The sequence below is a fragment of the Mastigoproctus giganteus genome, chromosome 7 (assembly GCF_048544385.1).
Source record: "Mastigoproctus giganteus isolate SK-2022 chromosome 7, ASM4854438v1, whole genome shotgun sequence".
In the NCBI taxonomy this organism is placed as follows: Eukaryota; Metazoa; Arthropoda; class Arachnida; order Uropygi; family Thelyphonidae; genus Mastigoproctus; species Mastigoproctus giganteus.
Window position 1 is genome coordinate 44,832,209 of NC_143581.1, and position 26,692 is coordinate 44,858,900.

General features: G+C 35.6%; 1 protein-coding gene across 1 annotated transcript in view; it reads right to left on the reverse strand.

The window, feature by feature from the left end:
* Positions 1–20,692, reverse strand: part of LOC150082859 (translocon-associated protein subunit alpha-like) — a 54,694-nt gene extending 34,002 nt beyond the window's left edge. The window contains exons 1-3 of the mRNA XM_090376876.1: positions 20,494–20,692; positions 8,239–8,384; positions 4,812–4,905 (exon numbers count right to left, since the gene is read on the reverse strand). Coding sequence (XP_090233002.1) covers positions 4,812–4,905; positions 8,239–8,384; positions 20,494–20,563 — 310 coding nt within the window. The 5' untranslated portion in view covers positions 20,564–20,692. The remainder of the gene's footprint in view (positions 1–4,811; positions 4,906–8,238; positions 8,385–20,493) is intronic.
* Between the last annotated feature and the right edge of the window lie 6,000 nt (positions 20,693–26,692).

Here is a 26,692-nt window from a genome sequence, read left to right on the forward strand (position 1 = left end):
ATCATCTAGACAAGACTGCAGTAATAATTAACACACGGCATGGGTTTGTTAAAGGGAGGTCTTGTCTGACCAATTTGATTGGATACTATGATGCGGTTACAAAGGAACTGAATGACAAATATAATTTTAATATCATATACTTGGATTTCAGGAAAGCTTTTGATACTGTTGCACATGGAAGATTGCTGTACAAATTGGAGAGGTATGGTATTAAGGGTAAGTTGCTACAATGAATAAAGGGATGGTTGAGTGGGAGACAACAGAGAGTGGTAATCAATGGACACTGCTCTTCATGGACAAATGTTATTAGTGGAGTTCCCCAGGGTTCGGTGTTGGGTCCATTGTTGTTTTGTATATTTATCAATGACATTGATGAAGGTATATCAGGTTTAATGTCCAAGTTTGCAGATGATTCTAAAGGTGGCACAGGTTTTAACGACAATAAAGACAGTATGCTACTCCAATTGGATCTAGGTAAGTTGGGCAAATGGGCTGAGATGTGGCAACTGAAGTTTAACACTGACAAATGCAAAGTACTGCATATGGGTAGCAATGTGTGATACTACACTCAGGGAAGTGGAAAGTGAAAAAGACCTGGGGGTAATTGTGCAGTAAAATGAAGTTCTCTGAGCAGTGAGTGCAGATGAGCTGACAGGGCAGGTCATGGAGTCTAGCAGGGACAGGGAGGTGATTATCCCGTTGTACAAGGCAATGGTCAGGCCACACCTAGAGTACTGTTTAGAGTACTTCCTCATTTTAGGAAGGATGTAAAGTTGCTAGAATAGTACAAAGAAGGGCAACAAGATTGGCGAGGGGGAACAAAGGGGTGCCGTACCAAGAAAGGCTTAAGTTCTGCAAATTGCAGCACCTGGAGAGTAGACACCTGTGAAGTGATCTGATTAAGGTGTATAAGGCCTTGAATGGGTTGATCAAGCTGAATGCTGATGGGATTCTTCCTCTTGTTGAGATTAAGAATGTGAGGAGGCACAGATTCAAAGTGAGAAAAGACAGTTGTAGAATAGAAGTGCATAAATTTGCCTTTAGCCAGCAGGTAGTTGATTGGTGAAACAGACTTACATCTTTTGTTGTAGAAGTTGATAGCCTAAATAAATTTAAGGTTGAGCTGGACAGGCATTTGGAACGAAGAGGGGAGAAATGGGAGGGTGGTTTATTTATTTATTTTTTTTTTTTTTTTGTCTGATGCTGCATAAGCTTGCTTTCTTGCATCGTATGCCTCTACTAATGCTAATGTCTGTCAGACATCAGTTCATTATAATTGCTTCAAGAAAGACACTGTTAGAGTACATTTCTTGAAAATATTAGGTCAAAAGTTTTGGTTGTAAAGGGCATTTTCAAAGCTTCACTAGAAAGAGATCTGAACTCAGTTTTTGTTATTCTCAGCTGGCTGAATATCCTCTCAACACTCAGTACTGATATGAGTAATTATTAAAATACCAAACATGACTTGAAATAAAATGCTATATTTAAAGCTTCTTGTGCACTTGTCAGCTCCCCAACTAAGGCCCACTGTACATCAATACTTTCTCCTCTTTCATAATATCACCTGATATGTTCTTGTACTAAAACTGATAGAATTTATGCTGTAAAACATCTATTGTTTACATTTAATGACATCAAAAAGTACTGAAAATTTGTCCAAAAAAATTTTCAAATTTGAAAACGATGAAACATGAACAGACTTTCTGCATAAGTGAAGAGATAACATACCTAGAATTATCAGCTTGTTTGGCATGTTTAGGATTGCTTTCAGCAGAAATTCTTTTTATTGTCAATTTTTCTTCTTTCAAAACTTTTGGATGATAAACTGGATTTGAACACAAGTCAGTGCCACTCACTTATGATCACTTATAATTTTCAATTTAGTAACTGCAAAGTGCTCACATTTCTTTTCTCATTATTTTTTACATATTTAAATAGACTTGTCAAATACTGCCACTGTTCTAGTAGTCTAGTTACAGTTAACCAGATAGCCACATGTACACAAATGCTTCAAAATATATATATTTTTTTATTTCAGTAGCATGCGTGTTGAAATCTATCCTTCCTTTTAGCACTTCTTCCTACACTCACTGGTCAAACAGAGAAACCTTTTGCAAATGGCATCGACAGATAATTAAACAAGTGATATACAAATGTAAGTTGTCACATGGTAGGATTACAAGCTCCTTGGTATCTGAATGATTCCAGAAACATTCCCAACATTTACCCTGGATGCCTAATTCTCCAAATCTGAATCCAATTGAGATTGTCTGAGGTACGTTGGAAAGGGCAGTTGTCTCTGCAGTTCTCTACCACAATGCAGCACCTGACAAATATCCTGATGGAAGAACGGTCAAATCTGGAGCTAGACTCCCTTCGACACCTAATGGAATCCTCACCACAGCATGAATGGGCTGTAATGTGGCCAAAAGGTGGTCCTACTCCTACTAGATATTGAATAAAGGTTTCTAACTCCTGGCCAACAAGTGAAAGCAGTAGTAAATATTGACCAAATATTCATCCACTTTCACAGGAAAGCATGCAGTTCCTTTTGCAACACACAAATGATGATGAAAAGGATAGCCTATTAAAACCAAGTTCTCAATCTCCTCTTATTAACTCTTGCTACTCAGTTTTCAGGCCTACCATATCAGTTACATTGCTAACATTTAGTGCTAAGCAGTTTTTTTAAAGGAATCTCACATGCTTTCAGGTTTTACAGAAGATGCCCAATACTGTGACTGTAGAGTCACACTCCAATGCTCACACTGAGAGTAAGCTGCTTTTAATTCGACAATTCTTTTTTATTCCTGAAGGTAACAACAATGAAATATAGCTTGGAATCACTTTGATTACTGCCATCTGTATCAACTGAAAATGGTCTGTTTTTGCAGGCCCATCACTGCCTCCTCTTTCCCTATCCATGAAATTTCACTAACAGCACCTGTTGTTTTTGTTCTGCTACAACTATATTGTTTTGTTGTTTCACTGTAGAAAACATATTTCTAAACAATATGCCTGCATGATCAGCAAAACTCAGAGGAAGACTGTTTTATGACAAAAGATGCAAATAAATATTTGACACATACAACATCATCATTACTATAAAATGTTACATCTATTTTTACATTTCTTTCTATGCACTGCATTATATGTTGCACTGTATGTTGTCCTTATGCTTATTTGTTTTCAAATGTCTGATGATATCTCATTTCCTGCTACATGAAATTTAAAAACCATATCTACAGAGTACACAAGGTAAACGTTACTTTTTCAGAGTTTCCTATGCAAAGAAAATCTTGTATATTATGTCTTCTATAATTTTACATTATAATTCTTCGGTATCCTACTGAAAAAAATTGTTAATTAGTTCCATTCTCTGTAATGATTGCAAAAGAAGAAAAAATTTTATCATCCCACATTTCTATTTTGCAATTTACACTAGCATGCCCGGCTGCCAATTTGTTAATAAAAAAAATTAAAAAACCAGAAATTTGCAATTTAAAAAAAAAAAAAAAAATTCCAATTTCAACGTAGTTTTAATATATATATATATATATATAATTATATTTAAATAATGTTGGAAAAAAATATATTACTTAATAAAAATAAAAAGGAGGGTACAGCACACATCGGAGGCAGCAAAAAGCATATTCCTCTACATGATGTTTGAAATATAGTCATATAAATTAGAATAAAGTTTAAAATAAAACAAAATAATACCAGCAGTGCGGCAAGACAAGAGCGAAAAAACAAAATTATACCTAAATTCAAATCTAAACAGGGAAGGAAGAGAGAGGAAGCAAGAATAAAATATATTGCAATGGAAACTCTAAATTAATTTAGAAAATCTAATTATACGAATAATAATTCATTGAAATTTAAAGCCAATTAAATAGAAATTTAGCGGTGCCCCCTCTGATGGGCACCAGGTCCAAATTAATGTGAAATATCACCAAACAGAGATTTAAACCATACACAACAAAACAAAAATATATATTTATATTTTTGTTTTGTTGTGTATGGTTTAAATCTCTGTTTGGTGATATTTCACATTAATTTGGACCTGGTGCCCATCAGAGGGGGCACCGCTAAATTTCTATTTAATTGGCTTTAAATTTCAATGAATTATTATTCGTATAATTAGATTTTCTAAATTAATTTAGAGTTTCCATTGCAATATATTTTATTCTTGCTTCCTCTCTCTTCCTTCCCTGTTTAGATTTGAATTTAGGTATAATTTTGTTTTTTCGCTCTTGTCTTGCCGCACTGCTGGTATTATTTTGTTTTATTTTAAACTTTATTCTAATTTATATGACTATATATATATATATATATATTTTTTTTTTTTTTTGTGGGAAAAAAAAAAAAAAGGAGAAACTGTCACCAACTATATCACAACAGTAAGAATAAGGGGTCAAATTGGATTAAAAAAATGGATTCTCTGTCATAAATATAATGTTGGAGCTAAGCACTTTTCATATACTTCCCACCATCAAAAGATACATATCGCCCCTAAATTTCAACGGACTATTAATCTCAATCACCCAAGAAGGCAGCAGTTAACAACATGGTGACCAAGAAAACTTTCTGAGGAACAATCGATTAGTTTTAAAAAATCCCATTTTGTATAAAATTTTACAAAATGAGATTTTCTTTAAAGATGGTATTACATAAGCACTGTTCATTTTATAAACATTACTGCTAATATGACATTTCACATCTTATATGTGATCAGAGCAATGCATCTCAGTCTCACAGGCTTCAACATAGATCAAACACTTCAAAAAAAAAAAAAAAGCATAACTTGCCTGTTGTCATTCCAGATGGCTTGGTAAAGAGAATAAATGTATCGGCATCAGGAGATGGGATTAATGGTTTTTCCTCTTCTTCATCTTCATTTTCCTACAATTATAATAAATTATTCTAAAGAAGGGCTTTTTAAAAAGTACTGTATATAGTATTAACTTGGCAGTGATGGTGTAGGTCTTGGAACTAAAGTGACCAGATCCTTAGTATTCCAATGTGGGACATCTAGGGAGGAAGGATTTTCAACCTCCCAGAAACTATATATATATACAGTAAACCCCCGCTATTGGCGGTATCTGTATTCATGGTTGCTGATTTAATATAAAATGAAACCTAAAAAAATGTGAATTTTAAAGTGCCGTGAACATTTACCGCCATAAAAAAACGTGGGCTTGGCTAAAATTATCTTTCCCGGTCAAAACAGCACTCAGTGGGTGGGGGGTGAGGGGTGACAAAATTGCAAGCGTGGATGTTTCTCGCTAATCCTTGTTCAGTATGTGTTATGCGCTTGTCATGGAAGGTTTCGTCGTTTGCTTTTAATTTATATGCTTATAAATTGAATAAATTTATCAATTTATAAATTGATATACTTACAAAAGTGATAAATCTACTGTTTTGCAGTGTAAAACAGACGAAAGTGACTTATTGTGGTTTGTTTGTTTGGGTTTTTTTGGCGCATTAGCAACTACGGTTATAATGCGCCAAGACTAGGTAATATTTAAAAAAAAAAATTTTAATTTAAACTCTCGGTGACCTAATTAATTAGGCCACCATGTCCAGATCTAATAATAAATATATAAAAAAGATAAATCAATAAAAGATATACTTATTGTGGACAAGTTCTTTCTAACCCGTACAAAAATATGGCTACGAATAACAAGGGAATTGTGAAAAGATCAAAGAAGGCGGTGACATTAGCAAATAAAATTGAGTTATTAGACAAAATTTCTAATGGTGAAAGTGTCTCCTCAGTGGCAAAACATTATAAAATCAATGAGTCAACGGTACGATCAATCAAAAAATCGGAAGAAAAATCCGCCATAGTGTCCATGAAAACGTGCTAATTGCTTCAAAAATTTGCTCTGTAACTCGTGATGTTAAATTAGAAAAAATGGGAAAAGCTTTAAATCTGTGGATAAAAGACCGAACTCAAAATAAAATTCCGTTAAGTTCACACTCATCATTCGTGAAAAGGCAAAACACCTTTATCAACACTTTAGAGAAACTGGTAATAGCACTGGCGGGATAAGTTTTTTAGCTAGCAAAGATGCTGGTTTGAAAGATTTGTTTGAAATTTCTAATAAATATTACATTTAATATTAAATTGTTTCTTATTTTCATTTCGATGCCATATGCTTGCATTTCACTATGTACTGTATGTACATAGTCATATTATGAAGGTACATATAATACACACAGACAAAATTTTAGACTAGTTTTTCTTATATATTTTATACTTTGGAACGGAACCCCTTAATTTCTATGGGAGCCATAACTCAGTATTCGCGTTTTCGGTATTCGCGGCATTTCTCAGGAACGTAACCCCCGCGAATAGCGAGGGTTTACCGTATACACATTTTTATATATATATATATATATATGAGTTAAGTTAATAATGGTTAGAGTTTTTTTAAAAATAAAATATGATATACTAGCTTATCAGGTAAACCTTAAACCATGGTGAGTACCCAACGTGACCTGGAAAAAATCAATCTATGCCATGACACGTGAAGGACGTGACCTGAGAAAAATAGTTGTAATTGGAAGGAAAAAAAAAAAAACTTATTAGAGGTGTATGTTTTTAATCGATTTTCATATTTTTTTTAGTGAAAAAGGTTTTTCTGTGAAATAATAATAATACTTCTTTTAACAATAAAAACAGGAGAAAATAAATATATTTTTTCCACTCAGTGAATTTTTCTTAATAATTCTTCATTATTTGCTATTCGTAAAATTTTCACAAGAATTAGCAAAATTGCACTTAACTTGTAGTATTGCTTTCAGCGTTTCTATGGTCAGTTCTGTTTTTGTTGTTATCCACAGCTTATTTACTGCAGAAGGAAAAAAAAAAAAAAAAAAAAAAACTTATCGTTGCACCACTGGTTCCAGGCAAACAATGCAAATAATTTGCATTACATTTGCCATTAAGTATGGAGACTACATGTCCAATCCGGGACAGTTTGCAATGTGGAGCAAATGATCGAAATCCAGGATGTCTGGTCACTTTAGTCTTAACAGACCCACTTGGTGAAAATATCTAAAGTAAAAGTAAAGTAAAGTGCAGGCATTATCAACCCACTGCAGGATGGAAGCCTCCTCAACAATTCATGCTGAGGGAAATGGACCATAATCTGCCACGCTGGTCCAGTGCGGGTTGGCAGATCGACCATATTCAGCAGTCAGGGGCTTGAACCCCGTTCTACTCAAAGAGCGTGTGCTACTGCACTCCCGCTCCTGCCCACTCGGCTACGGAGGCCCCTCCCAGTTCAAAATTTGGGATTCTTCCTCTTTTTACTTTTATAAATAATACCATTGTACTTTTGGATGTGATAAGTTTTGTTTATCCAGAGTTAAGTGAATTATGTTGACAGATAAGGCAATCCCATAATTATTTCTATTTTTGCCTTCCACTTTATGTCACTATTTTAAGGCCTTAAATGGATTGAGTACACTAATGCTAATGACATTCTTACTTTTTCTTAAACAACACACATAAGGGGACAAACTTACTGGAAAAGGATACCTGCAGGACAGATGTATGAAAACTTGCTTCCAGATAGGGTAACAGATTGGTGAGAAAAACTACCATCTAGTGTTGCAGAAGTGAGTAATTCTGCTTCCTTGAATCATTTGCCAATACTAAATACTAATAATTAGCAAATATATATTTTTTAAAGCCCTGCCTGCCTGCTGAGTGAAAAGAATAATACAAGTCCTGATGAAAGAACCTTTCAAGATCTCATTTTGAAAATAGATGAGACTCATCAGGAACAAAGATAGGTAGTATAATGCTGTGCACAATGGTCAACCCAGAGTTTGTGATTAGGTGACCACGTTCTTTACTGAATCAATTAGTACAGATGGAAGTAATTCGTTCATACAATAAGATGAAAAACTCTTCTTTCAACAAAACAGAAAAGAATTTAGTTATCAAACCTGTTCCAAAAATTTTCACCTATAGTTAACAAGTGGGATTCTTAAGTTTAACCAACTTAACTAGCTGATCTAAGGCCAACTAATTAAGTTAGCTGACCTTAAGAATCCCACTTATTCTTTACCTGCAAAGAAATCAATAAATTATTAGTTCTTCACATTGCAAAAATATCAACACACACAACTATTAGCAACTACAGCCAGCTAAGGCCTATGAAACATCAAACCCCCTCCCGATAAATCTTTCACTAGGCATATCTTCATTACAATATATACCTTTCCAATCATTTCTCCTTCAGAAACATAAGATTCAACAGGTGGTGGGGGAGAGTCATCCATTTCAACTTGGACATCCTCCTCATCCTCCTCTTCTCCTTCTACAATATCTGCTACATCTTCAGCATATGCTATTCCTACTGAACCTAAAAAAAAAAAAAAAAAAAACCCAACCCAACTTTATTATGCAAATTTCAGTAATTAAACAATTCTAACTAGCAATACTTACAAATGGAACACTATTTCACATAGACAATATCAGCATTTTCCAAACCATGGAGAAAATCATAGCTTGAAGGTAGGTTGGCATTTTTTTTTGTTTGTTTTCGTCTAAGGAATTTTATTTCTAGTAAGGCTAAAACTAATTTAAAACTCTAAACATAATAGTATAGCATAATACATATAACAAACTTGATAGTACGATACGTATTATTGCATGTAGGTATCTATTAGTTTCTTTAGTACTCTTAAGTAAACTGAATTTAAATGGAAATCGTGCCTCAGAATAGGGTAGCAAAGCAATGGGCTCAAAGTAGTGGGATGGATGGAGAAATGAAGGGGGGTGATTCTCCTATGAATCAGGGCTCTTGAATGTATGCCCCCTTTTGCATGTAGTCTGAACAAGAGGAAGAACACCATCAGTGCTGAGCTTAATCAATCCATTCAAAGCCTTAAACATCTCAATCAGATCACCTCACAGGTGCCTAGTCTCTAGATGCTGCAATTTGCAGAACTAGTCTTCCTTAGTAAGACCACCCTTTTACTCCAATTACCAATTTGTTGCCCTTCTCTGCACCAGTTCCAGCAGATATATATCCTTCCAAAAATGAGACCTCCAGACCTGTATGCAGTACTCAAGATGCAGCCTAACCAATGCCATGTCCAATGGGATAATCACCTCCTTATTCCTGCTAGCAAAACACCTGTATATCATTGACAAAACCCCATTTGCTGTCCTTACAGACTGTCCACACAGACAACTTTGTATCTGGCTGCACAATTACCCCCCCCTCCCCCAGGTTTTTTCAGTTAACATTGCCCTGAGTGTGGAACCACAATAAATACATTAATCTGAGCATAATGCTATACATAAGCAATACTTTGCATTTGTCAATGTTAAACTTCACATGCCATTCATCAGCCCATCTGCCTAATTTTTTAGCAAGATATACATTCACCAATATCATTAATAAACAGAAAACAATAATGGGCCAAGCACTGAACTCTGAGGGACTCCACTAATAAGATTAGTCCACAAAAAACAATATCCATCCAGCAATTTGCCATTAATGTCATACTGCTCCAATTTATACAGCAGTCTTTGGTGTGTAACAGTATCAAAAGCTTTCCTGAAATCTAAATACAGTACATATTGAAATTATCAACTTATCAAATTATCAATAAACAATCTACCATTACTCACAATGTCTGGTTAGAGAGAAAACCGGATATCCAATTACAAAAAACAGTGGATAATCCACAAGATGGAAACTTATTTGGAGACCTTTATGTCAAACAAACTTGATCCACTGGTGAATATGTCACCAGTGGATCAAGATTGGTGATCACTGATCAGATGGAAGGTTTCAAAATAGTTTAGGAGTTGGCAATAAGTGGATTTCTCCATTACTTCAGAAAGTACAGGTAAGTACAATAGGGTGATAACTGGATATGAGGGATTTCTAACCTTTTTTTAGGAACTAGCTGGATATGAGCAAATTTACAAGAAGGAAATCCACTAGTGAAATAAGAAAATATAAAAAGGCAACACAGAACAGGAGTAAGCTTTGCAGCACACGTTTGTTTTGAGAACAAATAGAGAAATACCATTAGAACCTGGAGCTTTCTTGTCATCAAGATTGTTCAAAATTCTTCTGACATCCTTTTCATGGAAGACTACAGGAAGCATTGAGTCGAGTGTATTGGGAATGGTAGAAGGTGATTTACCAACGTCATCAATACAAGAGTTAAAAGAAAAGTAAGATGCTAGTAAGTCAGCTTTATCTTTAGATGAGGATGGCAATAGAACTATCAGGTTTTAACAGAGATGGGAGAGCAGATGAGTAAAAGTTTCGGCCAATAGCTTTGTAAGCGATCAGAACACTTAACTACCATTTGCAATAAGAAGCAAGTTTACTCTTGGTCCATTAAAAATCTATTTTTTTTTTAATAACTGAATAATAACTGCTTTATAACTGTTGCAAGCTTTGGTGTAGACAGAACATGAACCTGGAGTTTAGATGCATAACATAAGCCAATATCCAGATGCAAACCAATTGCAATATGCAACATCTTGAACAGGCTTACCACATTTATTGGAAAAACAAAGTTTAGATAAAGGATGAAAATTTAAGGTGGAGTGTGAACTGACATATGAGTTAGTGCAATTGCATCATTTTTATACGTAGTAAACTACCAAGGTAGATGAATTGGCATTTTTTAAATTATATCTCATACTGTGATTTGATTTCATCAAATACCTTCTTTCTTGAATTTTATCTCCTTGAATTATTCTTTTATTGAATACCTTCACTTTTATTGGAGTTATACATATAAAACTGTGTTGTCACCAGGGCCACATCTAGAGCTTTTCGGGCCCTAGGCATACAAATGAAAGTCGGGGCCCTTCTTATATAAACAAGGAGGGTGATATTTGTTAAAAAAAAAAAAAAAAAAAAAAAAATCACAATTTTTGAAGTTGTGTTAATTTATATCATTAGTTTGAGATTACAAAAAAATATAAAATGAAAATAAAAAAATCAATATTAAATTATATTAAGAAATTTAAAAGTTTTGTTTTCTAATTTTGACATCTGTAAACTTAATAATATCCTCCAAAAAATATATGTAACAAAAAATTTGTGAGGAACTCTCAAGTGTTGGAAGTAAAACTTCTTGCCATCAATGTTTGGGTCCTTTGATGTGTGTTGATTTACCGATGGCAGTTCGACTGCAACTGTATGCGTCAAGCTGTGTAGACAAACATTTTCCTGCCTCCACTCAAGTTGTACTAGTGGTTTGTGAAAAACAATGTATACTTATGCACAGTGCACAGCTGAACTGTCGTGTACGTTTCCCCCTGCCACCAAAGTATCGACAAAAGATACCACACAAATATGACGTTGGCGTTGCAATAAGTATTATTATTGGTATATATTTTTTAATTAGATTTAGAAGTCAAAGCCAGTGGATTTATTTATTTCATGCAGTAATGACAAATACCTCTGTGTGGGCCCCTCTTTTTGGCGGGTCTTAGGAATGTGCCTATTTTGCCTAGTGGTAAATGCGGCCCTGGTTGTCACTATTGCAGCACCAGGGTACCCACCCACCGAAGACAGCCTTGAAATGGTGCCATCTGGGTGGCGGTATACCCCGAGAATAAGTAACAATAGTTTTCTCCATTGGTAAAGCGTTACTTATTCGAGGCAGTACAACCCCAGGGGCTCACATCTGGTAAGCATGGGCTTGGCACACCCAGGGTCCTGAGCTGGATATCATCATTCTTCTCTTCCTTGGTGATCTCTCTCTCTCTCTCTCTCTCTCTCTCTCTCTCTCTCTCTCTCTCTCTCTCTCTCTCTCTCTCTCTCTCTCTCTCTCTCTCTCTCTCTCTCTCTCTCTCTCTCTCTCTCAGGGTAAATTAGATTTTTTTTTTTTTTTTTGGCTGGTGCAGCAAAAGCCTGAGGCTTTTGCTGCACCATATGGCTAATGATAATAATAATATCATGGCAACTCATTGTGATTGTGAAGGTATTCACAATATGAGATATAATTAAAACGATGCCAATTCATCTACCTTGGTAATTTACTACATATAAAAATGATGCAATTGCACTAACTCATGTGTCAATAAACTCTTCATAGTCTAAGGATCTACCCAAAAAATGTCTTTCAGTGGAGTGTGAAATAAAGGATTTCATCCCTACAAAAGTAATTTCACTGACACGATCTAAGTGAACATTGACATCAGAAGATTCAAATCAGTAATCCAACCAAGGAAAAGAAGAAGAGAAATCTCACATCATTCCATTTTGCATTCAATGTAGTGCCAGGCATCACAAGTCTGGGAATGGCCACGAGAGAAAGGCTCTATTGGAGAAGAGACCATCACCAAGCTGTGATCATCTGAGGTACCCAGAGGAACACTCACCTTGACTGCACACTTAGAAAAGATGTTTGTGAGAAAAAAATCAAAGGTGTTGACTATGTGATTAGGATTGTCAAGTATTCTGGTAGGTATATGAACAATCTGTGTGAGGTCATTAGTAAATATATATAGGTGGTAGATAACTTTCATCAACCAAAGTAATATCACTGCTTTATTTACTGGAAGCTTGAAGTAGCAAAACCCAAGTTTAGTCTCCGGAGCAAACCTCCGGCAACTCCCCATCTCTTCCATCATGCAGAATGATGTCTTTTGAGGTTATGATGAACATCATGGCTTATGTCAAGAAGCTGGGTGTATGTTTGCCATGAGTATACCATATCCAAAAATTATTACTTCATTAATAGTCAAACTAATAGAATAGACTTATTTGTGAAAAGATCTAAACCTCCCAAACACATCCTCATTCATTTCATAAATATATATGGTTTCAGTTCCAATCTCAATGATGTCCATTTCTACTTACAGCATACCATGCCCCACTTACTTTTCCTTACAGAATCCCAAATATCAGTTGATTCAACCATTGTCCATCTCAATTGTCCTAATTATTTGTTGTACAATTCCTTTCACTTCAAAGGTAGTATTTGTGTGCATATATCTTCTCTGATATTCTCAGTCAGAGACTTAGTAATTTGGAATAATCTTCGGCTTAAAACCTCTCTACCCATTCTGTCAAATTTATTTGTTGCCTCTATTGTTCTCCCAACTTCACTTATCACTTGGAACTCCTTGACTTCCTTTCTTTGAAACTCTACTTTCTCCAGTCCAACTTTCCTAACAGGGAGGTAATTTTCCATGGAGATTTTAATGTTAACAACTCCAGCTGGCTACTGTTTTCTAGTACTATTTCTAGTGTCGGTATTATCAAGGATACCTTAAGGTTTCAGGGAAACTGCTAGTTTGGGGGACAAAGATAATATAGATACGTGTTCATCTTGTGATATTGGTCAAAAGTAACGCTTTTATATACCTCAAGAGTTCTTGTTTGTTACTGCAAAAGATCATATTAGCAAGATGTTCAGAGGGCAGAAACGTTTCAGATGAGTGGGTAGTTAATGCCAGGGAAGCAAGCTTAAATAACTTCAAAGTGTCAGGGTAGTTAACTATACAAGAACACCGTGTCTTAATTGCTTATTCAGTAATGTCAGAAGTGTCATCAATAAAATGAGTGGATTTGAAATGCTGGTTAGAACAAGTAACGCTGACATAATAGGGATTAGGGAAACGTGGTGCTACCCAGAAATAGGGGATGATGAGTTTCAGTATGGTATGTACAATGTATTTAGGAAGGGTAGGGCAGATAGAAGGGGTGGTAGGGTCATGCTTCTTATCAAAAGCAGCTTGAGCACAACGAAATCTTTCCCTGTTTCACTTGTTTCGCATGCTAGTATAGAATCTATGATGTGAGATAGTTGGAAGCAAAGGTATAATGAGAGTAATCTACAAGCCAGGTGATTGTGAAGATTATGATGGGAGCCTTTACATGCAAATGGAATGGGCAGGCAAGCGTGAATGTCTTATTATGGGTGATTTTAATTTGCCTCTAATTGACTGGACCAAATGGGAAGGAAACTCTACATGGGGGGATGAAAATTTTTAAATCAACTAGATGATTATTATTTGTATCAACATGTCAGGGAGAGTACTAGGAAAAACAATATTCTAGACCTGATCATAACCCATGGACCAGATGGCATAAGAGGGCTGACAGTACAGGAATCGATCATAGAGTGCTATGGTGGATGATGAAGAGAGGTAGTAGCATTTAAAGGCAAAGGAATGGGTTATAATTTCAGGAAAGGAAATTACAATGGCTTGTAATTTGTAAATGTGGCAGCTATGCTTTAATTCAGCAAAATGCAAGGTCATACACCTGGGGAACAGCAACCGCAAAATAACATACACTTGTGGAGTCGAACTGAAGTCAGTAGCAGAAGAAAGGAACTTGGGTGTTACGATACAGTCAGACATGAAATTCTCCAAGCATTGTAGACAGGTTACGAGGAAAGCCCATGGTGTCCTATTGAACATTTTCTAGTAGAGATAAGGACGTCATAATCCTATTATATAAGACTACTGTTAGATCACACTTGGAATACTATGTTCAAGTGTGGAGACAACCTAATAAAAGACATCGAGCTTCTTGAAAGGGTCCAAAGACAGGTAACAAGCCTGGTGAGATCAGCAAATGGGTGTCCATATGAGAAAAGACTTCAAATATGATGATTGTCCAGCTTGGAAACTAGGCACCTTAGAGGAGACTTGATTGAGTTGTTTTACGGTTCTGAAAAGTAAAATGAATGAGGAAGAAAATTTTCATGATTATAGAGCCAGGGGCCAGAAATTCAACCTACAGCGGGAGATGTTTAGACTGGATTGCAGGAATTTATTTCAGCCGGCGAGTTATAAATTACTGGAATAAGTTACCTACATGGGTGATCAAGGCTGACAGTCGGGGGAAATTCAAAGGTCAGCTGGATAGTTAACTACGGGAGGAGAGAAATGCATAGGGTGTCTATTTTTTTCCCCTTTATTATTTATTAATTATTTTATTTTACTCTTTTTTCTTTTTCTTCGGTACAGCTTAAGCCTTAGGCTTCCTTGCACCATATGGCCATTACTAATATTAATATACCATGGATCCAGCTGGTCAAGATGCAGAGAGAACCTCGCACAGTTGGTTCATTTACGTAACAGAATACCTGGCAAATACTCGATATTTTTCTCAGAAACAACCCTTCCAAGTACACAGTCAAGGTGAATGATCTTCTAGGCACCAAATATCACAACTTTGTGATGATCTCTTCTCCAACGGAGCTTTTCATTCATGACCATTCTCAGCCATGTGTTGTCTGGCATTACAAAAATGCAAATTGAGATGATCTGCGGGCATCTTACTTTTCTTCCGACTCTTGTATTAATGATCTTGGTAAACCACCTCCTACTATTCCCAGTACACTCCATTCAATGCCTCCTGCAGTCTCTGTCAAAAGGATGTCAGGAGAATTTTGAACAATCTTGATGCCAAGAAGGCACCAGGTCCTGATGGCATTTCTCTACTTGTTCTCAAAACCCGTGCTCCTGAGCTTACTATTGTTCTATGTCACCTTTTTACACTTTCTTATAAATAAATAAATTTTCTCCGAGATGACCAAAGTCAGAGAAGTTCACAAGATGGCAGAATACAAGAAACAGCATCATATTCAGCAGTCACAGGCTCGAACCCTGGTCACTCAAGGCACGTGTACTTATGATGTACCTGCGTGCCTGACCACTAGGCTACGGCGACCTCTTATTCCACTGGTGTTTTCCCTTCTGCTTAAATTACTGCTATTCTTTCTAAAGTAATGCAGAAATCTATTAAATGCCAACTCCTGAACTATCTAAACACCTTGAACCTGATCAATGATCACTGACATGGATTCCACCAGTGTCAATCCACTGGTAATATATTGGCTTATGATTCCCATCTACTAACAAATTTAATGGAAAAGTTTGGAGAAACTCAAGCAGTTGCATTTGACACTTCAAAGGCTTTTGATCATGTTTGGCATAAAGGTCTTCTAAATAAGCTTCTATCTTATGGTTTGTCAACTGTTTTTGTAATTGGGTATGCGGTTTTCTCTCTTACTGCTCAATGCAGGTGATGGTAGATGACTATCTTCTAACTTCTCCACTCATGGTTCAGTTCTTCCTCCCATTCTTTTCCTCTTGTATATTAATGACCTTCTCCCACTGACTGGAAATCCTATCCATAGTTTTGCTGATGATAACACATTGCATTCCACTTTCCATTTTGAAAAACCTTGCCCTGCGCAAACAGCTTGACCTTGAATATCCATTCCAGTACCTTAAATGCTGATCTCCAGGTAATTCTTCAGTGGGGGAAAGATCCTACAAAATGGATTCTTCTGCTCCTATGCTTATCTTCAACAATGCTCAGTCAGATTTCTTGACAAGATCACACATCTCTATCAGGGATTACCCTGACTTCTCATATCTCTTGGCATAAACACATCACAAATATTACTTCCTTTGCATCTAAAAAACTGAGTTTTCTCTTTCACTCTCAGCATTCACTCTGAAAAAACTCAAATCTGCCCTGCATTGGAATACTGTTCCAACTTCTGGGTCAATGCCCCTATAACCTTTCTCAGGCTTCTAGAATCTATTCAAAAGAGAGCAGTTGGGCTAATTAATGACCCATCTCTTGCAAAATCCTTCCACTCTGTCTCATAGATGTTCTGTTTCTGCTACATGCCTTTTTTATAGATACTTCCATGGTCACTGTTCTCCTGAATTGGCTTCTATAATTCCCACTTTCTCTTTCACACCAGTCAAAACATGCATTGCATCCAGTCAGAATCCTTTTACTGTCCAACTTCAAACTCACAGAACCAACTTTTCTCCTTCCTCATTTATTCCTTGCACTTTCATTTTCTGGAAAGTTACAATCTACATAAATTCAAGGCTAATGTCAAAAGTATCTTCTTTCATCTTCTGAACCTTCAACCCATACACACTACTATAGTTTCTAATATAAAAAAAAAAAAAAAAATTGCAATGCCTCAGCATCTCAAACAGCTGAGTCCATGTGAGTAGAAAATTGGGCCATACTCCAATATACGGTGCACCCTTGTAATTGGCTGTCAGAACAGGGGAAAGCAGTGATTGACAGGTTGTGACTCCAAACACTGACTGCAACCCCTCTTCGTTTCACGCGGACGTCACGTGACACGATGTCAATGGAGCACTAAATGTGAAATTCATTGCGTATACTTTCATACGAATGCTGCTTTCTGTTGTGTCCGGTGCTCTGCTGCTACTTGCCACGTGGTCCTGAGTTTGAGCCTACAGGACAGGACTGATGAGGTGAGTTTAATTTGTATTTCTGTGTTATTTTCACGTATCATTAACCTAGTATTGTGTCCGTTGCATTCTTTTAAAAAAAAATTCCATGTTGCCGTTTTGTACTTATGCAAAGAGCAATTTTATTGTTCGTTGCACGTGTCAATTGATTTTTGCTTCCGTTTAGCAAAAAAAGGTTAGGTTTTTACGTGACTTTGGGAGGGATTCAAGCAAAAACCAATCGGACGGAAAAAAAAAAAATTATAATGGGAGTCATGTTTTTAATCGACTTTCAATTGTGTTTAGAAAAATAGTTAGGTTTTTACACAACTTCGAGAAGAATTCAAACAAAAACCAGTCGTTGGACAAAAAAATATATATAATGGGAGCCATGTTTTTAGTGAAAAATGGTTAGATTTTTAGGTTACCTTTTTACGCGACTTTGGGAGTTATTTGGTGAAAACTGGTCGTTTACTGCATCTCAGTAGTTTGTTTCGTTTTGAAAAAAAAATTACTGTTATTTTTATGTATAATTATTTTGGTTGCTGCTCCGGAAAAAAAAAAAAAAAAAAAAAAAAAACGCTGTATTGCCGTTAATTTTGTTGTTTTTCAGCTCCGCCATACTGTTATGTCGTGTGACATTCGCCACGTGCAATCGTTGAGAAGAAGAGAGGGAACACAGTGAGTGGGCGGAGTTACGAACCGTACATCACTGCTTTCCCCCTCTTCTTCTCGACGTGATTTTCAAAAGGGCACAGTATTCTGGAGTTTTACCAAAAATTGAAGCCAGCTGAAGTTGCGAACATTAAAATTCGAATTTGATCGAAAAAAGGAGATTGCAAATTACTAAGTCTCTGATAGGGAATATTAGAGTGGACATATACACAAGTTCCAAAGTTGTTGTTGTTGTTGGTTTTTAGGAGCATTAGCAACTAAGGCCATATTGCTCCAGGATATGCAGTGGTCACTCCCTGACCTTTCCGCATCCTCCGTATTTGGTGGTGACAGGCTTGAACCCCAGTCTAATCAAGAAGCATGTGGTACACACTGTTGCTCCTTCCCACCTGGCTACGGAGGCGACTATTTCCAAAGTGAAACGAATTATACAGTGAATAAGTAGGACAACTCTGATGAGCAGTGGTTGACTTCACTGATAATTTTAATTCTGTCAGAAAAGTAAATGGGACTTAATTAAAATTGCCAAGGAAAGTTACATCCCCGTCAGGAAAGTTGAACTGGAGAAAATCAAGTTTCAAAAATATAAGAAAGGAAATTAAAGGTCTATTAGTGATTAGTGGAACTGAGAGATTGATGGAGGCAAGAGATGAATTTGACAGAACAGGAGAGAGAGAGAAATTAAGCCAGAGAAGATCAAAAAGAGGAGACTGCAAATTACTAAGTCTCTGATAGGAAATATCAGAGTAGACATATACATAAGTTCCAAAGTGAAATTAATCATACAGCAAATAATTAGGACAACACAGATGAGCAGTTGTTGAATTGATTAATAATTTGAATTCTGTCAGAAAAGTAAGCGGGTTTACCAGACTGTAAGTAGAAATGGACATTATTAAGATTCAAACTGAGAATGTATATTTGTGAAATGGTTTAGGTCTTTTTGCCGATATGTTTATTGTGTTAGTTTGACTATTCATGATGTATTCAATGGTAGAGAAAAAGATGGTGGAGAATGTAGGTCTTTTTGCAGATACAAGCCTTGTATAAATATAAAATACAACTTTTTTCAAAAACAAACAGCCAATCTGCCATTTTAAGCACTATTTCTATGTTTAGCACCCCAAAATCTATATAGTAAACTTACTTTCATGCCCATAACAAGATATGACACAAATTTGTTGTTCAGTGTAATGGCATTTGATATGAAATGCCTAAGGAAATTTAATAAAACACATCGGAGAGAACGCAAAACTAATGGGCAAGTAAGAAAAGAGCCGAATTTTGAACGCAGCATAACAGAACTAATCTACAAAAAACAACTTCAGTGGTTTGGACATATGAAGCATATGAAACAACAAAGGCTGCCTAATGTAGTATTGAGAGGAAGAATTGAAAATAAGAGTTCACCAGGAAGATTCAAAAGAGAATGGCTCCAATGTTTAAAGAAGAACACAGACTTTCATAACTATAGACAAATTATGGAAAATCAAGAGACCGACAACAATGGAGGTTGATATCCAAATAGGGACTCAACCCATGCTAAATGGAAGAGTAGAATGATGATGATATACAAGCAATATAAAAACTGCTTAAAAACTAACATTGTAATAATGTTAAATTAATAAAGTTAATAAATTGAATAATGAGTTATGCATAACATATGGCAGTTATTTTTTATCTTCAAATTCCAAAACTGTTCCATGAAATGTAAACATTTGAAGTCATGAAGTGTTCTCCTGTATAAACGATGGATGCTTTATAAATCTACTCACCTTATTTTATATTATAAAAAGGTTAGTTTTGTTTGCTACAGTTTCTCAATCAAATTCCCATCATTAAATTGTCACTGATTGTATTAAAGAATAAAAATATTACTTTATAGTGCTCCTGCTGAGACAGCATGGTCTTGCCATTAGAAGAAAATATCACACAGCAGAGTGCCGTCTCAACTGCATGTATGAATAGTGTTACAAGCCGAACTATTCATTATATCAAACTAGCTGATGATAAAATTAAGGCAAGCATTCCTTCTCAAGTATTACAGTTTTTACCATGTGTAAGTAGGCGTGATGTCTTAGTTTTATTACTGGCAAATATTCCCAAATATTTACCAGTAATCAAAAACAAACTTAAATTACCAGCAATTAACCCTTATTTACCTTTAATAACCGGTATTTAAAATCAAACCTAATAAATTATAATAATTATTTTTGTTTAAACATTACGTTTCGGTATTTTGTAACTCTTTTTTTTTTTTTTTTTTTTTTCATATCTGTAAATGTCCAAGGCACGGGACACCTAACAAGAGGAAAACATTTGAAATGATCCAATTTCTCCCAAGTTTTACAGAACACGTCTGCTATAACTATGGGCTGCTCCGGATTTCGAAAATCCCATAGCTACATCTACACCAATTGCTGATTTATCACTTTCAGCGCTTTATAAAATCATATATAAATTGAAATTTTATTACTGTAACCAAAAAATGTTGAAATAGTAATCAGCATAAATGCCACGTCGTCAATAATCAACGTGGATAACAGAATAATTACCAGCTTGCCTACCTTTTTCGAATTGCAGTATGACTGCCGGTAACACAAGCATAAGTAAAACAAAAAATCTAGTCGACAACATTGTAGAAACACAACTAATATTTAAGAGGAGATTTAACAGTTAACGACAGGTCTCAAAAACACACTACTTCAACAAACCCCAACAGCAGAAAGATAAGCCGCACTTTCGTTCCAAATTTCCACACTAGCACTTTATTTCCAAAACTACGCCATCTATAGTGAACAACACATAGTTTACATTAGTCAACGATTAAAAATACATAGAAATGATTGTTTGATATAAGTACAGTACTGTACTGTACTTTGGACACGTGATAGTAAAAGGTTGAATATAGTTATGTCAACTAAGCCCATTACATCACTCATTGCTGCAATATGTTCGATTGTGTGTTCTTGTAGAGTATTAGGCTCATCAGCAACTTAGGCCACGTTACACTATATGTATTATTTCCTCTGGGGGAGGTTTGGCCTGTTTGCCGTTTGAAAAACTTTAGTTGTCAGGAAGAAATTATGCAACTCCCACCTGAGGCTGACTAACTCAGTCACCTTCTAAAAAGCGCCGATAAAATTCCTTGCATTATTAAAGAGATTTGAATCCGGGTATTTTCCCCTTGGCGTGAGGAAGACGGCTCTTATACGCGTAGTCGGTCTCAGACTCTCAGGCGTAGATAGCAAGGTTTTTTTGTCCAGAAAACAGGCACATCGACCAGAGAATACACGCAGTTTACAGGCAAAATAAATATATGGGTATAAGTATTCATTTACGGGGGACCCTAATATCATAATTTGGTGCTTATATGCAGGAGCGTTCCTAGGATGTTTGGCGCCAAGGAGCCAATCGCAATTTGGCGCTCCTCTTTAAAAGTTTCTTCATATGTGTATGTAAGTTTCAGGTTTTCAGGCGCCCCTTAAACGTTGGTGCCCGGGTGCAGTGCACTCCTTTCATCCTCAGGACGGCCCGCCCCTGCTTATATGCACTGTACTATCCGCGAGGGCCAATATGACCTATGGTGCTAGCAATACTGTATATGCAGTGTTCTACCCACAAAGGCGCAATATGACAATATTGCTGATGCCCCATAAAATCAACAACAGCATCACTCATGTATAATAGCATTTATAAATTTAATTCCTTATATCAGTTGAACCAGGATTCGGCAATAGGCGTCCAGCAGATCTCGGGTGGCCCATAAATTGTTCCACAGAAGCTAAAAGGCTGCCCACCTACGAATCTGCACAAAATGGATTTATCAATATTTGGAATATGAAAGCAACAACGAAAAAAAATTCATAGTTGTTGGCATGGTTTTACTCTCCATTCATTATCTAATTACCTTTATTTAAATTCTGAGGTGAGTTAGAAACATATTTTATGTAACATAATTTACAAATAAAAATAATCTATCGGCAATAACAAAATAATCAATTTAATGATATAAATAAATAATTAATTCGCATAATGTCATTTGCAATATTGTAATAAAAGCAATAGTGAATAATTATTATTTATTAAAATTTCAAAAATTTCGTTTTTACATTTTTTTACTTATCTGAAATAAATTTTGCTTAGGATTAAAAGTGAAAACGTTTTGCAAACGGGAATCAAAAGAGAAAAAATAAGAAGTTATTACAGGCTCATTTATCTAGTTTACCCGAAGTTGACACTTATTTTAAAGTAACAGAAATAAACGAAGATTCAGGTCGATCCTCTATTGAGGATCGACCTGATGTATCAATACCGACTGTTCCAAACATAGTTGGATCTAGTACAATTGTATCTAATCCCCATATTGCAGTCTATAAAACAGATACTGTTCCTATAGATATTTTTAAGGCATTTCAGACTACGATACATATAAGAATCAACAAAACATCTGTACAAAATACAATTATATGGGTCTATGGAGTACTTTAACTAAGGATATCTCGTTTTGGGTCAAAAAGGACCTGTTGACTGTCAACACTGGAAGAATCCATTGGAAAATCAAAACAGATATTTAAAATTATCAAGTAAGGTATTGCACCTGAGGACTGTTTCACTCCATAAAAATTAATAGTGAAAAGTACAGTTGAGAGTGGCTAGTATATTTTTCATCAATTGGATGTGTCTACTGTTTTGTATGCAGGCTCTTTTCAAATTCAAGTTGCGCTTTAGTCAATGATGGGTTTATGGATTGGCGCAACCCGGTTTTATTTAAACAACACGAGAATTCAACTGATCATAGAGTAGCTTTGCTCACATATTTATCAAGAAAAGGTGGATCCACTTTAGATTCGAAATTAGATAAACAAATTATAAAAGAACAAAAATATTGGAGGCAGGTGCTTCATCGTATTGTTGCAGTTGTAAATACTTTGGCAGAATGAGGATTGACGTTTCGAGGCGATGACGAGAAATTTAATTCACTTTGAAATGGAAATTTTCTCGGATTATTAGAACTAATTGCTAAATTTGATCCTTTGCTCGCTGATCATATTGGTCGTTATGGGAATTCTGGATCTGGAGAGCCATTATATTCATCTAAAGCAACACGCGAGGAGTTATTGATTTAATGACTTAAAAGTAAGAAAATCTATTTTTGAAGATTTGAAAAAAGCTGTTGATTCAACGCCTGATCTGCCACATATTGATCAATTAACTGTTATTTTAAGCTAAGTATGTCCTCACGATAGTCATCCCTTTGAACGATTTTGAATATTCATTCCAATAGAAAACCATTCTGGAGAAAATTTAGCCAATTTGATACTTGATTATATTATGAATGAATGTAAAATCGATTTTAGCAAGTGTAGAGGATAGTCCTACGATAACGCGGCCAACGTGTCCGTGAAATATAAGGGTATGCGGAAAAAAATTTTAGAAAACAATAAATATTCCCTACGCCGGACATTCCTTAAATTTTGTCGGCCACACTGCAGTTGATTATTGTGTAGACGCAGTAAATTTCTCTGCAATTTTACAACACTCCTATACATTATTCTCTGCTTCGACAAAACGGTGGTCTATTTTAAAATCGGGTTTGGGATCCAAATCTGAAGTTCCAAAACGTCTTTCTAATACTAGATGGGAAGCACATATTAAAGCTACAAGAGTAGTTATGAATGATTACCGTTCAATTATCGATGCTTTAATTAAATTTCAGGATGATGAATAAGACCTTGACGAATCCAAAAGAGCAGCCTCTATTATCCACGACAGAACCCCAGGGGCTCACATCTGGTGAGTAGGGGCTTGGCAAACCCAGGGCCCTGAGCTGGATATCATCATTCTTCTCTTTCTTGGTGATTCCTTTCTACTTCTCTCTCTCTCTCTCTCTCTCTCTCTCTCTCTCTCTCTCTCTCTCTCTCTCTCTCTCTCTCTCAGGGTAACTCGAGAATTTTTTTTTTTTTTTTTTTTGGCGGGTGCAGCATAAACCTCAGGTTTTTTTGCACCATATGGCTAATAATAATAATAATAATAATAATAATAATAATAATAATAATAATAATAATAATGTAAGAACTTGAATTTATGTTTATAGAATTATATATTGGAAGTTTCACAAAACCAGCAAATATCATTAAGTACATGTTCAAAACTGTATGCGTATTTATCAGATTTCATGAAAGAAACAAGAAATAGTTTCAATTAATTTGAACATTCATTAATTTTAATGCAAAAGAAAAATTTCCAGATAATATAGATTGTAAGAGTGCAATGAAAAGAAGATCTAGAAAAGTACAGATTAATGATGGAAATGCATCTGATATTGATGATCTTTCTGCAGCAGATAAATTTAGGATAAAATCTTTCATTCCTATCATGAATTCTTAGAAAGTAATTTATAAAGAAGAGCTGAAGTATACAAGAATATTTCTCAAAAATATTAAATTTTGACCATACAGACGAAGAAATCAGAGAAAATATAAAAATTTTAGTAAATAATTACCCCGAAAACACATGACGTAGCTGGGACGTGTGTGTGTGTGTGTGTGTGTGTGTGTGTGTGTGTGTGTGTGTGTGTGTGTGTGTGTGTGTGTGTGTGTGTGTGTGTGTGTGTGTGTGTGTGTTCCCAGGCATATGTAGCATCTTATACGCACCATTTGATGAGCATGAAACGCTATCAAATCTAAAATTTACTCAGTAGAGAGGGGCTTCTTAAAAGTTATAGCTTAGGGGCCACAAGATCCTTAAATCCGGCCATGATTAATGATTAGAGGGAAACCTTAATCAGTTATACAGAGTTAGCAAGGATTTCGGACTAAAGATGAATATGGTTAAAATAAAAGTAATGAACAAGTATGCCACAGAAACAGAAAAATAATCGTTGGAGGAGTAGAAATGGAAAAGGTGGATTCATATACTTATCTTCAACAAGTCATTACTGTAACAATGATAACTGGCTGGAAGTCAACAGAAGAATAAATTTTGAATGGATAGCATTCAGGAAATATAGTCACATACTGAGGAGCAATATCCCAATTTGTCTGAAACGTAAACCAATGTATACTCCCCTCCATGGCTTATGGAAGTGAAACTTGGGGACTCACCAAAAGAATGGAAGAGAGGCTGAAACTACACAGCGAAGAATGGAACGAATTTTATTAGAAGCAGAGAATCACTTGGATTAGGCAGCAAACACAAATAAAGGATATTCTTATCAAAACTAAAGAACTGAAATGGACTTGAGCAGGACACATAGCTCGAAGACACGATGACAGATGCCATAGTACAATAACAGAATGGTACCCAAGAGGAGCTAAAAGAAAACCTGGAAGACAGCAACGGAGATGGACAGGTGAAATTCAAGAGTTTGTGGGTAGTAAATGGATGGCCATTGCACAAAACAGAAGGAACCGGAAAGTTGCTAGAGAGGCCTTCATCCTGCAGTGGATTGAAAATGGCGAATGATTATGAATCTGCATGGACCTCCTCTGTATTCAGGGATGCTCTCATAATTGTGGCTAAAGGTTTACTTATCTCTTTGCCGTCTTGTTTTTTAATGTAACTGGATAGATTCTTTTAACCTCTTTTTTTCACTTCCTTCTTCAATAAGCTCTATTCTTTTCTCTCAATTATCACAAAAGCATTTGGCTCCCACTTATAACTTGCTATACGTCTGGTTTCCGCATCCCTTGGCACATCTTTATATGGGAAGACAGACACAGTTTGTCAGCAACCTGAAAAGGGTCATTATTAGTTATGCTATTTATATCTAGTTGGCCAATTTCAATTATCCCTTTCCTTCTAGGGTTGATATTAGCGAAACATTCTTTGCCAATTGTCTTGTTATATGGGAGCAACTAAGCTGCAGGTAACTAAAGGGAGTTAGGTAAACTTATGTTGTCTAACTCCCTTTAGTTATTTGCAAGTTAGTTTATAGTTACTGTAGTTTTCTGTATCTGTTGATAATTTATAATCATACCATGCATATTTCTTCTGTCACTAGTCTCATTAGTTCATCTAACATCTGTATAGCTCTTAAACTTGGGCAGTGTTTCCTAGTTGATATAAGAAGTTTAATAGCTTCTGTGATTATTTCCTTAAGTGCCTCACATTTAGAATTGCAATTAGTAACCTTATCAGTTAGTTAGACTGCACTGAAAAGAATTTAAAAAACTGTCTAAGACCATTGTAGTCACCTTTACAAAAGCAAAATCACTTCCCTTTACCTTTGACAGTGATTATTTCTGTAGTGATATCTTTAAGCAAACCTACATCAATTGGTTGATCACTACCAGTTAGTGGTTCTTTTATCTGAAGATTCTTAAGTCATGAAGAAACTAGTTAATCAGATCACAATCACTTCTCTTTACCCTTGAAAGTAATCATATCTTTAAGCAAATCTACATCAACAGGTTGATCACTACGAGTTAGTGGTTCTTTTATTTGAAGATTCTTTAGTCACGAAGAAACACTGTAGTTAATCAACTTTCTCTACTTGCTTTTTTTTTTTTTTTTTTTTTTACGAAAACAGTTATCCAATACATGAAGAAACGTTATGCTGCTGTGTACAAATAGTCCACAAGTTCCAATCAGTGTCTAGAAAATTAATCCCCCATTACAAGGAATCTGACTTATACTGCGATCGTTGAAGATGAGTGAAGATAAATGCAAATTTCCCCATACAAATATGTTTACCCAACGTCCTTTACACATTTAAAAACATAAAAATCGAAACACAGTGAACGTCTTATAAGCTTACAGAAT